Here is a 16,770-nt window from a genome sequence, read left to right on the forward strand (position 1 = left end):
TTTTTTCGCGCGTACTATGTTGCGTCTACGAGAGTCTTTAATGCGTTGACGCGTTCCGTGCAAGAGCTCTGAATCATCAATGAAAAAATTAACACTTGTTCAGATGGCGTTAGCGTATAATGAAAGGTCTAAAATAATGAATGAATTAAAAGTTTAAAATAGTAAATGAATGAATGAAAGTATATTTCCAACATATATGTATAGATCACAACTTAAATTAATATAGATTATTTGTTATATAAAGCTGTGAAGTCTTAAAACTTTTAAAATAATATTTACTTTAAAAAAAAAAAAAATCTAAATCTTGAAAATATGATCTTTGATTAAAAAACTAAATAAATAGCTTTTTAATTCATTATTTGATCTTAATTCTTAGTAGATTTATCATGAATCTTGTCAAATTTCTAGTACTGACAGAAAGTTATTTAAAACGTCATTTCTTGATAGTTAAAAAAATTTTTGTTAATTTCTTTTTTCTTTTTCTTTTTTTTGTTTTACATTCCGTAACTTTTATACTACTTACTTTCTACATACTTTCAAAATTTTTAAATTATTATACTGTCACTTTTAATAAAATAACACAAAGTTTTTTAAATAATATAAATGTTATAAACTTCTTTTTTGTATTTTTATTATGTATTTTATAAAGTAATTTCTCCTAATTTTTTGTACCTTTTATTTATTTTTTGTTTTTGTCAATATTGCTATTTCCGATAAACCAATCTTCATCTTTATCACCAGTAGATTACTCATTTTATCATGTGAATAAGACGCAGCGATGAGATACTATTAATACGTTTGTGAATAAGATAAAGCATCAATTCCGCGAAATTTTATTTTGCTCGAAGAATTTTTTCTACAATAGTTATCAATTTCCTGCAGACGGTATCTCTAATAACGGCTCGACCCTCTAATACCTTCGTCAATTCTGTACATAATTCCTCCGCTCGTTCGTCCAGTTGTATTATTGATATCGGCTTAATAACATCGCACGAGTTTTCTTCTTTTTCCAGCCTCGGCATTTTCTCCTCTCTCTCGGATTCCTTGTGTTTATTTGTTATGATTAGTATATTTATAAAATAACTGTACTTTGCTATTTATTACTTATATGGTATATCTTATTTTAATCTTTCTAAAATTATGTTACTAATTATTAAAAGAAAAGAAAGAAAAAAGAAAACATAAAATCAAAATTATTTTGTTCTGAGAGGAACATCTTGATCAATATAAAATTTTGTTTCAGATCGCTGAGAAAAAACTTTATAGATATTATATTATAGATAGATAATATATTATAGATAGTTAGATTTTTGCTTTTATGTATAAATTAAAAAAATAATTTATTAAAATAAATAATAATTTTTTATTTCTTAATATGCCTTTAATCTACTTACATTATATTCGTAGCATATGTGCTTGTTGCGATTTTGAATAGCTTTAGCCAAATATCTAAAGTAGTCCTGTTTATTTGCGAAGCCTTCCAAAGAATAGTATGGTCTCGAGGACAAGTAAGCTTGCATGACACTGCTGATGTTGGGTATCTTAGCCAGAGCCTTCGCTATTTTAGCGATCAATTGCTCCGAGCATTTCTGTCCCATATACTCGAAGGTCTTTAGAGCTTCCTGACGTACCCAGGGGTTTTCGTTTTCCAATAGATGAGCGAATAATCCAATTAAGATCGACGCGACGCTTTGGACTCCGCAATGATCGAGATCCTCGGCGCATCGTCGTAAAAAATAGCAGACTTTGATTTTGCCGTGAGGAGGTAGATAAACACATGAGATCGCGATAGACTTCAAAATCTGAAATATCAAATATAATGTTTCAATACTTTTATAATCAAAGGATTTTATATTTACTCTTAATAAATAAATAAATAACAATAAACACATTTATACCGAACAAAATGTGTTATCCTGAAGATTTCCGAGACAAGTGGCATCGATCAAGTTAACGATTAAATCAGTGAGTATGTTTAATTGTTTGCCCTCACACTCGATAATTGCATCTTCCACAAAAGTCCATATTTTATTAAGGCTTTCGATAATATCCTTGTTATCACTGTAATCCACCGTTATCATCGCAGATATAGATTGCATCTGAAAATAGAAGATTCCAGCTTGAAAGTTTTCTAAGCAATTTTGATATTGAAGATTTTAAATTAATAATTCATTCATTTTTTCCAATATAAAAGATTGATAAATCTAGTACATCTTACAAGACGTTTCCAATTGCGAATAGAAGGGTGTTCTTGCAGATCCAAAAAAGCTTTCGGCAAATCCTCGTATTGATGCCGTAATTGTTTCAACGAAAAACCTTTAGTTCTCGCTATTAACAGATACAGAATGGGTTCATAATTTGTATCCAGATTCTCGACAAGATTCTTAAGAAGAGCAGATTTCATGTCTTCAGTCAATAATTCGAATAGACTGATAATTAGGTGATCTAACATGATCGCTTCTATGCTGTCACGTCTTTCTATCAAAATGACAGAGACTTTGATCAGATGTTTGATATGATCGACGCATAGCTGTGAAGTCCCGAGTCTTAAACAAATAACAATATGCAAAGAATCAGTTGAATTGAACTAGTTTATTTTTATTAATCACATTTTTTTTAATTAACGTATTATTAAATGATTAATTATACATATTAATAAATGAATAAGTTAATTACAATATATTTATACATCACTAATCAATAAATAAAGAGTAGTATTTAGAGTTTTTTAAAAAACAGTAGTAAATTTTATTAATTAATTAATATTTAACTAATATTCTGTTAATCAACTTCATTAATATTATTGCTGATGTCAATATTAATGTAAAGACCGTGAGCGGTTACTCACTTGCCAATAAAACACCAAACGTCCAAACTTAGCAGAGAACTCCAAAAGTGACCACACAATAAATACTTTAGCAAAAGTGTCTCGAGTGTATGAAAGTCTTCTGGTCGAATCTTACTGACGAGATCGCAAAAAAATATCAGAGTTGCCTCATAAACACTGATCAACTGTGATGATTCGCCGATCTCATGAGTGCCTGACAATCTTAACTCTCCGACACAAATTTCTTCTCCGACTACAATAGAAAAAAATTTGTCATCTAACTTTTAAAATATAAGCATAATTTAATTAAAAATTCTTTTTTTTAATTTTATAATATTCTTTTTTCTTAATTTTTATAATATTCTTAAAATTTTTTAAATGTTTAAAATTTTACATTCATAATTAAAACTTTCATAAATCTTCTGAAAATTCTTACTGTAACTTACGATATTCTATGTATGTCAAAGCAACGTTTAAGATCGAATCCGAACCTAGGGACCATTTGCAATGATGCTCGTATGGCATTTTGTTGAGTTTTTTCATAATAGCAATTGTCAATAAATGATAATTTACCTGTTGATCATGTGAGACAATTTGCTTTCCATACTGGAAATATACCTAGAACAATACAAACAGTTGTAATTTATACAATTTTGTAAAATGCTAATTTTTGTGTCTCTTTCTCTCCCTCTTTTTCTCTCTCTCTCTTTCTCTTTCACTTCTTTTTTTCATATAATATAATTATATAAGAATATTTTTTGCTATTTTGTGTGTACAAATTTATTATTTATTATTTTACAAAGAAATAAAATTCATAATAATGACAAAATAAATGCGACTTATTTACTTTTTTTAAATCAAATTAAATTTTAATCACGTACCTGCTTGAAATCATCGTGATTAAAGATGATATCTAAAAGAGATGTGGCATCGATCGAAATTGTTCCTTCATCTCCTTTTGTTAAATTGAAGCATAAATATCTGTGACAAAAATAATTATTATATAATCCTTTTAATATTATTGTATTCTATTTTGTATAATATACGTTATATGTATAATATAATCCTTCCTATATAATGTAATTTCATGCACATACAGTACATATAAGTAAAAAGTTCTGTAATAATTAAAGATAATTTCTGTTTTGAAAGATTAATGAGAAATCGATCGAAAAGATTGATTACCCGTATATATGCGCCGAAAGTTTCACCAAATGCAGCATTGTTTCGTATGAGAGACATTTGTTATAAACAGCTGTTAATTTCTCGAGGATTTTCAATAAACGCATAGCAACCATTAGACTTCGTTCCGTATTCTTATCCTTCTGATCCTATATCATAATATATCTAATTGCTACTAATATATAATAATATTAATATAATAATGTATGTATAATTAATTAATATTACACGAAGATAGTTCAGTTAGATATTTTATTCAGATTCGTTTAGATTCGCGCTAAAATAAATTATTTAATATTCATATATAATATTAGAATTGTATGCTTATATATACCTTGATCGTGAACAAAAGACAAGATATATCTTTTGCCATTTGAGCAAGATGTATCACGACATTGTTTGGTTTGATACTGTCATGATAAACGAGCGCCAGTTTAGCGAATGCCTCAGATAAATCAACAAATGTCTTGGTGTCCATTCCATTTACGATAGAAGCAATGTTACCGTACGCATCGATCACTGAAAAAACCGACAATTTAAAATGACGTCAATAAGAGAAATTGGTTAAATGTATTAATAAAAATGTACAATAATAAAGCTTTCTCTATAGCTTTCTAATATATAAAAAAGAAAAGATTTCATCATACGTTTTATAAGAAAATCGATTTATTGTTAGGTATTAGTATTGTATAGAATTAAATCTGTAAGAAAGTGTGCTTAATATTAGTAAGGGAGAGATATTCTATATTTCTATAAAATAATACATTTCTAAATAATCTTCCGAAATTTACATTTGATCTCTCTTTTCTTTCTCTATCCCTTTCTCTCTTTGTTTTAATTTCATATACATATAATGTATATCACTATGTATCTTCTTCTGTTATCTGTGAATTACGTTGTAAAAATCTTTTAGAATGAACTCGCGATAAGGTCGAAAATAAAGATTCCCAGATTAAAGAGTCGTTAGGATATAATGGATAGATCGCTTTCACCTTTCGTCAACAGTTCCGTTTCCAATTGCACATCCGTGTCGAAGACGATTACGCCGTTTAAAGTGGCAAAGAATAGCTTAAAGATTGTGCCCCCTTTTGTGAATAAATTCCTCAATTCTTGCATCACGCCGCTCAATAATACTCCATATTTTGGGCTGTAATAATTTTTCAACAGTGTCTTTCATTTTATATATTATTCAATATATTATATAAAATATATTATATAAAAATTCCTAACAATTCTTTTTTTCTTACAAGTATTTTTTTAAATAATAACAGAAATGTCGCAATAGTGTCAATATATAATATTAATGAAAATTTCTTTAGAAAAAATAAACTAATGTACTAATAATAATAATGATACAAATAGTAAAAATAATTATAATAAAATTATAAAAAATAAATTAAATAAAAATATGCTATAAAAATAAATAATAATATAAAAAATTAATAATAAAACAATTATATCCTTTATCAAATAAAATAATATTTATATTGCAAATTTACTTGCAACCACATATTTATATCAAACTTAAACAATGTTTTAACAATATTTAAAAATATTTTAATTTATATTAAAATGAGTATATTGTTTATATTTTATATTAAAATTTATCAACATCTGACAGATACCTGGTTTTGCAATGCTCGAAAATGATTTTTATCGTTTCGGGTAAAGTATCGCATAACGACGTGACATAAGGAGCTCGAACTTCTCCAAGTGTGGATACATGTTCTATGCAATTCTTCCAGAAGGCAAGCATGCCATCACAGATACGCAATTTATGTTTAATATCATCTAGATCATCGAGTCTCACGTTATCGCTTGTTATTTTATCGTCTATGGATCTTACGATCTTTATTGTTACCGAAAAAAATTAAAAATATCTCAATATAAAAGATAAAGCGATAAGTATCAGATCAAATTAGGGATAAAATTTGCTTTGCATACAATATATCATAATTATAATTTTACACACATAATACATGCAAATATAAATTTAAAAAAATAATATATTATATATTATGAACATAATATAATAATAATTTTAAAATTACCTGTGATAGAAAATGTTGAGCTTTCGGCAAAACTTTTTTGAAAAGTTGCTCGTCAAGCGATTCAACTATATATCTAGAGAGACATTGCTTTAATATTTGTAGCAAGCACTCTGTATCGAGAACAAAATCTTTGTTTTCCAGTAACTCGTAATGATTAGAAAAAACATTAAGGATTAATAATTTTACAATTAATGGGATATTATCGCAAAAAAATTATGTAAGTATACATCAAAATTTCTTATTTTCAATATTATTATAACATCTATATATTATTATTATTATATATATATATATATATATATATATATATATATATATATATATATATATATATTTTTTTTTTTTTCATATTTTTCAAGCTTAACATGCTTTTCTTTAAATAAAAAGATGTACTTTTATTTTTCTTACATTTTATAAAATGTAAGAAACCGGAATGTACCAGAATTATAATTCTGGTACCAAAATTAATTGATTTTGTATCATGAAAAATTTTTGCAACGTAATTAATTTTTTAAAACAATGTAAATTGTATCACATTAACATTTTATGATATATTTTTAAAAAAGTTATTTGGATATACTTTTTGTTTCCAATCATCTTGTATATTAAAAGGATATTTGTAACTTGTTCACTTGGCTGTCGTCTATATCGAAAAAGTCTTTTTCGAGCTGGTAGCTCGAAGCTTCGCTAAAACTGATTGTATTACTGGGTGATGACATCTTTCAGTGCAATCTATTCTAGAATATAAAATATAAAAACTAAATTAATACAAAATTATTAATACAAAAAAATATTTACTTCTTATATTATCAATTAACATGTAAACCTTCGAAAAATTATTACTAACTTTTTATATTTAATAATTCTTTTCTATTCTATTATTCCAAGTATTTCTCCTATTATATTTTCAAGTATTCTATGAATGTAATTACTACTTGATTAGTGTGATACTACTAAAGAGATTTAGATACAACTTATTGATCTAATTTATTGATTAATCAATAAGTATAATAAAGTTAAAATACACTAATAGAGGTAGTTCAAACTATTTGGCAGTAATTTCACAACAGTTCCAATGTGAAGATCGATCAACGGTAGGGGGGAAGGTTGTAATCAGACCTCTCCCCTCCCGATCGCGAATAATACGTAGAAGCGAAGCAAATCGAAAATTTCTTGGCAATGCTCGAGGTTGCCGAAGTTTGCTGATAAGGACGTCAATTAAGGCAGCTCCAAGCTCTAATCGCCGATTTACCAAAACTTTCTGTCTGCAATTTCTGCGCTATCGCCGACAAGCGAAATTGTAACCCACTTCTCGAGAGGATTTGACTGATCGAGTCGATGAAAAATCGATTTGTTGAACATCCCCTTCAACACTTCATCCTTTAACTCTTTAATTATCGCGAGTGTTTTTAATACGTTCATCAAATTGCATTTTTTTAAAGGATGTAGACAAAATTTGAAAGTAAGAAATTACTGAAATGAAAGTATTGTGATCAATATTTTTAGCCATAATAAAAATTAAAAATCTGAACTGATTAATACAGAGGTTTCTGAAGTCCTAAATATAATAGAATGAATAAAAAAAAAGATTGAAACGACCATAGAAAATTAGCATATATTTGCAAAAACTAACAGGGAGGAGACATCCTGGATGCTTAACTAGCTTTTTTCATCGATGCAATAAGACCGTACAAATAGGAAGAATTCCGATCAGAAGAAAAGGGGAAGATAATCGCGGAGCGTCGACCAATTGGAGGGTAAACGAGCGAGAAAAGAAGCCGATCCCAGCCAGGAATTGGAATGATCGAGCCGTCGACTTGCCATGGCAACTGCGGACAACAAGCTGTCAGATGATGGGCAGAGTTTTGATCAATAATACCGGCAGTGACTGGCTGCCTCTGCCGGCGGTTCTCGAATTCGATATACGGAGTCGCGCGAACGGTGATTTCGACGACTCCCAAACAACAGCACGTGGTCGCTGCGTTGTAGTAAGGACAGAGGGTGGTAAAGGGGTTAAGAGAGGGTGGTTCCGACACGTGACCACGCGAGCGACGTGTACCAGGCTGAGTCACGGAAGATGGATTTGAGCGATGTGATTTTCGATCGAGAGATGCTAATTTTTCGTCCCTGAATTACGAATTCGAGCCACCAAAAGCGGCACTGACTACTGATTGCAATATACCGACGACCGACGTTTCGGTACTTCGATATCTATCGAAAAAGTTTGATCTATTAAGTCCACATGATATCTAAACATTATATTCAAAATAAAGCAGAAGTAATAAATAAGAAAATAAATCTCTACAGTAGAATAGAAAGAGATTAAAGTTTGCTATTGATGAAAGAATTATCTTCATTTAAATTCCCTTCAATTATCTCTTATTTCTTACTTTAATAATGCGGAAAAATACATACAAAAAGATAATTATTCACTCAAGGAAGAAAAATATATATTATAATCACAGTAAAGTTTTTTTATCTATACATTCTTTTTTTTAAGATTTAAAAGTTATTCACACTTTTTCTAATAAAATAATTCTAATTAATTGTATGGAATAAATACAGATAAACAATTAATTTAAAACGATATAATTAATAAAATAAGTTTCATAATTTCTTTTTTAAAGAGAAGGAAGCAAATTATTTTACTTATTTTTCCGCATCATTAAAAACAACGAAAATATTTTTAAACTAAATAAGTTAAAACATTTTGTATATACATTTATATATATATATATATATATATATACAGATAGAGCGTGATGTTATATCACCCCGTGGCCTCGAGAGCATCGTGTACGAAGTCAGCGAGGAGTTCGACCACCTTGGTAGCGCTGACAGTGATCGTAATGACGGGGGTTAATGGTACTAGTACAATAGTAGTATTAGTGTGTTGATCGCCGTTCAAAGCAGAAAGAGAAAGAGAGAGAGAGAGAAAGCTAGCGATACATCTGTACTTGACAGGCATGTTGGTGAACCGAGCTTGGATTTGGTACACACATTGACGAGTGGGTAAAGGGTGATGGCAATGGATGAAGCTAGTCAGTCAGTCGGCGCCCTGTCGCGGCGTCGACAACGTTCCTCGTTCCTGGACTCTTCGCTCGAGGATCGAGAACTAAAAGAGAGTCCCACGTATGTTTCTAAAAAGTAAGTATATATATGTATTTTAAATCATAAGCACAAATTTGCGTAGGATTAGTTATAATTTGGCAAATTTGCAGCAAGCTATGCGCTTATCTTTTTAAGTTACAAGCCCCTATAAAACACGTAAGGCTTATAATTTTGATGATCCTTTCTCTTTTAAAAATATTTTAAAATTGCTGCATTAAATGCTATTCTTCAAATAATACATTAAATTTATTGTTAGTAATGTAATTGGCAGGTAGCAACGCTTTAGTGGAGTAAAAGCAATTTGTATTAGATGAAGGAAACGATATATTAACTAAACACCAAATCAATTAATCGATCAATAGTTCTACCTGAAGAGCGATTCTGGCGATTCTGTCGAGAAGATGCACTGACAATGTAAAGACGATTGCTCGGAAATGTCTAGCGGTAGAAGAGCGACGAGACCCGTCAGACAGCTGTCGTTGCAGCAGCTTGTGCCACGTCGACAGCACATTAGACGACAGAAATCGGCGGAGGACGATTGCAGCAAGTCTTTGCAGATTTATGCGAATCCGATCGCGCGCGACAGACTAGCCACAAATGCAACGGACAAGCCCAAGGTGCGATTGACTGAAGAATCTCTTGCTTCGTTAGAATGCTATATGTTCATTGTCCTTTCACCATCTGAAAAACGATATAATGTCCTATATATTATCTGTCCATATTTAACATATTTTATATAAATAATCAAATTATTATATATATATATCTGCATCTATTATAACTGACAGGTACGAGTCGCGTGGAACGACGATCGTCGCGATGGTTTAGCTCAAGTTGAGGTGGTAGCTCGGCAGATCCCGAGCCGATCCAGACCAACCACGGGCCGATCTTCCAGGACTTATGCCACCACGGAAAAGGCGTCTATTCTCTACTCGAGGCAGGAGCTCGCCGAGAGGCTGCGGCTTGCGTGGAAGCATCGCGAGCAGAACAAAGCGAACATTGACATTTTCTTGGCACACAACGTGGAGGAGCGCTGCGAATCTGAGTTATCAATGTCATCTTCGCCAACTCCCCTTTCTACAGAGAAACTTGATTTTATGCAAGATGAAGAAAGAAGCCCGCCAAGTCTAAAAATATCTACTAGCAATTTAAAAGACCAAGAAAAGAAAACGCGTGTCGATGACGGAGATGAAAGGAAATGCGAAAGAAAGCTGGAGGCTGCGTCCGGAATGATAGAAAATGATTTGCTGATGAAGAAAGATGAGAATGTGATGAAGAGCGTGGAAAAGCAGGGAGGAGAAACCGAGGTATGCATCTATATAAATAATTAGTTGCTCGATAATTATTAATATATAAACAATATAATTATATTTCGTATATTACAATGAAATCCCATAAATTTAATATAGCGTGATACATTTTGACCTTTCATTTTAAAATATGCAAAATAAATTTTTTTCCATAAATTTGAAAATACGATATCTCAAAGAATGAAAAATTTTTTTGAAGGAAAAGGATCTTTTCATTTTTATTATTATCTCTATATTATAATAAATTTCTTTTCCAAGATAAATAAATATAAATATTACTTTCTCTAAAAAAAAAAAAAAAAAAAATTAATAGTCGCAGAATATTATCGATCTTTTCAGAGAACGACAAACACGCAAATGAATTCGGACGTCGAGGAGAAAAAGAAGAAGACGAGGATAAATATCGATTGCACGAGCCTTCACCTTCCGCCGAACAATCAATTACATCCTTCAACCACCGTTTCATCCTTGAAATCGGAAAACGCAGATCCAGCGAAGACCAATGACAATTTCTTGTCGGCGAGGCAGAAGCGCGCGAGTTTTCAGAGCGGCACCAATCGTGCCTTTCTGATACCGATGACGGAAAAGTCTCCGAAGGAGATGACAGAAGCGAAGGATAAGATCGCATCGGCGAAATCGATTGAGATCAGATGCGCCTCGGCCGCGACGAAATCAGATCGGCCGATCGACAGAGGCACCATTCTCGCGAGGAGTTCGTCCACGACGAGCTTGGAGAAAACGAGGAGAACGAATTCCGCACCGCCGCAAAGGCGAAATGCCGCACCCGGGACGCGCGTTCAAGTGAACATCGTGATCGACGCGCCTGGTCTCGCCGAAGCTACGGATAAGTCGGCCGTTTGCGGAAAAATGCAGGATGAAAAAGTTGAGGCTGTGGAAAAAATCGAGGAAAGTTCGACGAAGGTAGAGAACTGCCCAAATTTTTTTCTTTTTATCGAGTTCTATTTATCATTTCATCCACTTTATGAACAAAAAAGGAATTGATATATAAATCATAAATATATGAAAAAATATATATAATATAAAGAATAAATAAGAAAATATATAAAGATAAATATCGCGTAAACTGTCTTCTATATAGATATCACGAGGCGAGCGATCGATAAGATCGGCGCCTCTGAAGAAGAGGTCGAAGAGCGCGAAGAGACGCTTCCTCGCTTCGTCAGGATGCAAGGACGAGGATCGTGAAGGACGTGGGAAGAGTTCCGTAGATCCCAGAACGAGCGACGTGATTACTATGGTATCGTTAGTCAGCTCAGCTGATAGTGACAGCGACGCGGAAAACTCACCAGGCGACGATAAACTCATCAACGAGTTACGAAGCAAGTTACCCACTACGCCCATCATCAAAACGTCCATCAATCCTAATCCCACTATACTGAGAAAACCTATCAAGTCAGGTACGATATGCTTCATTTTATATAAATTGAAATATATATTTATATAAATTGGAATATTTTTTTACATAAATTATGTAAACGTAAATGTTTAATAGTAAATATCGTAATAAATTTTATATAAAAATTTGGAATAATGAATTTTTTTACGTGTGCGTTAAAGCATAGATCTGAATTTTTGTCAAGTTTTTTAGGCTTTCTTAAAAATGTTTTTCTTATTTGTTTTTAATCTATGCTATCGTTGATGTTATCACGAATAAAATAGTTTTTACACCTCTTAAATTTATATTTATTTAGCTGATCGTGCTGAGATAACATTCGATAACGTATACGCGTGCGGCAACAAGCAAGGCGAAGAGGCGTAGAACTATAATTGAACCGACTAATTAAGAGAGACACGAGACACGCGAACAGCACATAGCTAGAATTCCCAAACGTCAGCCTCTCTACACAATACGTGTTCGCTTTGCAATTAAAGTGAAATTCAGTGACTTCATTATTTCTATTGCACATATGTAGTAAGATAATTATATATAAAAATTAATTAAAAGAGAGCTAAAAGCTTTAAAAAAATTACAAAAAGATATTAATCTTCCGATTTTCAAAACCAATCTCCTTGCAAACTTGTTAATAAAAAAATGTTAATAAAAAAATTATCTGTTTGCCTCACAATTTCTATTACTAATAACGATAACCCACCCTGCATGTAGTCGTGTAATTAATGCGGCGCATCGCGGAGATATCGTGATTGATCTTGTTGGGATTAGACTGCCATGTACGAGTTTGGGCTTTTTATTTTTAATCGCGCCGAAATGTAATATTTGCCGAATAACCTGGTTCCACCATTGATAACTGAACCATTTATCGATTTACAAATTCGCAAAAGAGAAAGAGAAAGAATATTATACCTATATTAAATATTACTTTTCATCTAAAAGTGATTAAAATAATTTTACGAAATCAGATTAGAAATTATTCGCTCCGAGAATTTCAATTTGCAATTTCATTTACGAATCGACGACTCTTGTATTAAATCGCACGGATAGTCTCCTTTCAGAGAGACTCCTTCGACGAGGAGCCGACGAAGGACGAGAAGCGGATCGCTAATAACGTTCAACCTCCTTACTTCGGTTTCTCCCTTAACATCACGCACGGAAACGGCTGCAAAGATTCACCGGAACAGGATTTAGCCATCGATGACGGCGTCGTCTCGACGCCGACGTTAACGGCCGTTCCCGCGCTGTTAATTTCCCAGGATGCCGAGAAACCAATGCCAGAGGCACCGTTGACTGATCGCGAGAAGAGATGTCTGGCGGTGCCGATCGGCGATCTACATGACAAGAAGCGAAAACTGCTGCGAACGCGAAGTACACCGAGTCGTCCGATGTGAGCGAGATTAATCCTAAAATCATATAATCATAATACAGTACAAAAAGAAGTATAATCGTAATACAGCAAAAAAAAATTTCTACTACTAATTAAATTTCTACTACTAATTAAATAATATTATTCAAATATTATTAAATAATATAATTATTTGATTTATCTCGATGACAGAGATTCTACTATTCGAGGAATTATTCTCAGTCCCAAAAGAATGAAATAATTATGCGATAACGAAAGATGTCGAAAAATGAGTAAAAGTCGGAGAGGTCGCGAAATGAAGTAGATAGTTCTATTGTCGTACCTTAATCTATATACAAATCGTTGGGGGAGGATGAGGAAGAAAAAGTTCGATTGGCCGACGATTTATGATATCGACGTGGAAAAAATAAAGTGGGTAACGTGATGTAACGAGAGGGGGGAGGGGGAGGGAGAGGAGGAGGGTTGGTTTGTAACGGACTGGTACGGCCGTGAATGTTTGCATCCCGCGGATGGTGGTACGTCCTTCGATTGGTGCCTCCGTCAAATTTCAATTTCGATTATCATATTTGACGTTTCACCCGCGACATGTACAACGTTCATATAAAATTGTAGAAAGCTGAACTAATTAAATTTCGCAAATTTAATTATGACTCGAAGACTCTTTCTCCGTTTTGCTCGATAGAGATTTTCGCGATTTCTTCCATTCTCACCGACAATTTATTTGAGCATTCTCTAAGCGCAAATCTTTTTTGAGACAATTAATTGTATATTTCGACTGCCTCGATATCTTCAGTAAGCTAATTAAACAAAAATATATTCCGATAATGTTCACAGAATAACGGAGCAGACGAATAATGTACCGATGGAAATGAAGGAGCAGAGTCTCACGATGTCGCGAATTGATCTCGTCGCGGTTCCAATTCCGCCAATTGATATTCCGCTTTCAAAAGTAAAAAAATTATGTTAATTTCAGAGCTGAAACAAATTTATAACAATATATATTGATTTGATAAAATTATATGTCACCAGTGATGAAATTAATTGAATGTTATTATTGATCGACCAAACTGGTTAAATAAACTTTATTAAGTCTTTAATAGACTTAACAATCGATTGTTAAGGCTATTAAAAACTCAATGAAACTTATTTAACCAGTTTGGTCGATCAATACTAACACCCAATTAATATATATTGATATATAGCATAATAGTATATAAATAATATAATATATATATAATAATAATAATAATATATAATATTATTTTATATTATAATATACTATTATATATTATAATTGTTACGTGAATAATATAGGTTGAACACTTTTCTAATGAAACATTGCCGACGAAAGAAACATCGCAAGAAATGATACCGTCAGAGCCGCATTTTCAAACGACTAAGGAAAAAGAATGCTGGCATCTCTACAGACGAATGTGTGATAAAGGAGTGTGCGTGTCTTTTGACACTGTTTTAAGGTAATAAATAATTATTAATCAAATTAAAAGTGCAATAAATCTCAATTAATTAAGAATATAAATTTTAAATAAATAATTAATTAATAATAAGCAACATAATATGTCAATATAATATGTCGTATGATAAAATCTTTTATATAACAATAATCAAATAACCAAATTATAACAACGTAGGATTGCATTAGACAATAGTACATTTCTTTATAATGATTATGTGATAATAGATATAATAAGAAGAGAGATTTAGTAATTTCAAAAATATTTTAATAATGCAGAATTCAAACTTATACAAAATAAAATCATAAGTTTAGAAAATTGCAAAGTGTTATGTTTTGACATCAATTTATTAAACATTTATAATCTATACGCATTCAAAAATATTTGGGAAATATTTTTCAGAGGCATGCTAACACCGACGGAATATCGATTACGACAAAAGGAATGTTCGCAAGATTTGCGATAAAAGTAGCAATAATATCGGATTGCTTTGTTATAATGTTTAGATACTTTTTTAATTAACCGAGATTATTTTTACTTTCTCGAAGCGGCGGTTATGCGACAAAACCAAACGTAATATTATTAATAAAACTTAATATAATTTATATAAATGTAATTTATATTAATTATAATTAATAAATTATATATATATATATATATATATGTATATATTGTAATTTGTATACATAATTTATTAATTCTTAATTATGCTTTACTAATTTATATAATTTGTATTTAATTGCTATTTGAATATTATATTTTTGTTATAACTATAATAAATAAATTATATTACATTATAATTTTTATATATAATTTATTAATTATAAATTAATAATACTTTTATGATTAAAAAAAGTTGCATATAGAAATTATAAAATTAAAATAATTGGATATCAGACAAAACTACAAATTATTATTATTAAAATCAAATAGATAATGTTTTAATAATAATAATAATTAGTAATAATAATAAATTGCACATTCGATAAAAAAATAGGCGCAATTGAATTATGTGATATTAGATATATATATAGTTCCTACTAAGCTTTAAATAAAGTTATACTACTGTCTTTTTTTTTAAATTATTTTTAAATTATTCCAACATTTTTAACATGTAAAAATATAGCAATGTGTATATGTATTTTATAAAACCAAAGAAATTGTCTGTTCTTTTAATTACACTTTCTGCATTATACTAATAATATATATTTAAGCATTAGAGAAAAAAAAAGAAAAATATAAATAGTTGTAGATGTAGTTATAAAAAGAATAGAACTTTAAGTATGTCTCATACAACAAAATATGCTCTTTTTTATTATTTCTATGAAATATATGGATATTTTCCTTTGTATATATGTACGTACACATATATATGTATATATATATATATATATATATATATATATATATATATATATACACAAAGGAAAATATTCACATATTTATATATGATTTAATCATTTATATATATATATATGATTAAATTATATACATAATTAAATTTATAAAGAATGAAAAATATTACTTACTAAGACATAAGTTCGCTGTAAAATTAACGCAAATGAATGTCAAAAATAATCAATACTCACTGATTAAAAACAAATTTGAACTTGTTCCTTCAACGATTTAAAATTGTCATTCTTGTTTTTCTTCTTTTAAATTGACCGTTGGTTGAGCAATCATAACACCATCAATTGATTTCTTTGATCTTACAATTAGGTCAATACGCACAAAATGTATGTCTAAACAACGAATGCCATAAAGCGTTTAAATACCTCTGTCCACGAGTGGAGAGTAATCTAGCGATGGATTCAATGTAAAGTTGCGAATGTGGTATTGTTAATATCATCTCGTCTCACGATGAAAGATATCAATATTTCTGCCCTTATATCGGGATGCAGTACCGCTCTTTTCCCAAGCGAAATTTAAGTGTACCAACTGCCCAATCATCGTGCACGTGCGCGAACATAGATGCGCCCACAAAGCTGTCATCCGCACGTCACACGTGATTACGCTCTAATTGGGGGACATATTTTG

General features: G+C 30.9%; 2 protein-coding genes across 10 annotated transcripts in view; one reads left to right on the top strand and one right to left on the bottom strand.

Annotated features, from left to right (window-relative positions):
* Nucleotides 1-658: 658 nt before the first annotated feature.
* The window catches only part of LOC140669923 (FIGNL1-interacting regulator of recombination and mitosis), a 29,854-nt gene continuing 13,742 nt past the window's right edge, over nt 659-16,770 (bottom strand). Inside the window, exons 1-14 of one of the 9 annotated variants that reach the window (XM_072900144.1) lie at nt 16,509-16,661; nt 6,678-6,797; nt 6,061-6,207; nt 5,635-5,858; nt 5,002-5,156; nt 4,344-4,528; nt 4,013-4,158; nt 3,709-3,808; nt 3,274-3,445; nt 2,849-3,080; nt 2,219-2,546; nt 1,899-2,099; nt 1,395-1,802; nt 659-1,043 (exon numbers count right to left, since the gene is read on the bottom strand). In XM_072900144.1, coding sequence (XP_072756245.1) covers nt 834-1,043; nt 1,395-1,802; nt 1,899-2,099; nt 2,219-2,546; nt 2,849-3,080; nt 3,274-3,445; nt 3,709-3,808; nt 4,013-4,158; nt 4,344-4,528; nt 5,002-5,156; nt 5,635-5,858; nt 6,061-6,207; nt 6,678-6,779 — 2,610 coding nt within the window. In that variant the 5' untranslated portion in view covers nt 6,780-6,797; nt 16,509-16,661 and the 3' untranslated portion in view covers nt 659-833. Of the gene's footprint in view, nt 1,044-1,394; nt 1,803-1,898; nt 2,100-2,218; nt 2,547-2,848; nt 3,081-3,273; nt 3,446-3,708; nt 3,809-4,012; nt 4,159-4,343; nt 4,529-5,001; nt 5,157-5,634; nt 5,859-6,060; nt 6,208-6,677; nt 6,798-9,017; nt 9,200-9,539; nt 9,673-13,022; nt 13,144-16,508; nt 16,662-16,770 lie in introns of those variants that run through there. The other 8 variants (XM_072900141.1, XM_072900143.1, XM_072900137.1 and 5 more) reach the window with 8 other exon arrangements.
* On the top strand, nt 9,606-15,291 carry LOC140669924 (uncharacterized). The gene is made up of 8 exons (XM_072900146.1): nt 9,606-9,788; nt 9,960-10,478; nt 10,821-11,402; nt 11,581-11,899; nt 12,943-13,282; nt 14,096-14,210; nt 14,576-14,736; nt 15,136-15,291. The coding sequence occupies exons 1-8, from the start codon at nt 9,606-9,608 to the stop codon at nt 15,197-15,199; spliced, it is 2,283 nt and encodes a 760-aa protein (XP_072756247.1). The 3' UTR covers nt 15,200-15,291.

This window comes from Anoplolepis gracilipes, chromosome 10 (assembly GCF_047496725.1).
Source record: "Anoplolepis gracilipes chromosome 10, ASM4749672v1, whole genome shotgun sequence".
Taxonomy (NCBI): Eukaryota; Metazoa; Arthropoda; class Insecta; order Hymenoptera; family Formicidae; genus Anoplolepis; species Anoplolepis gracilipes.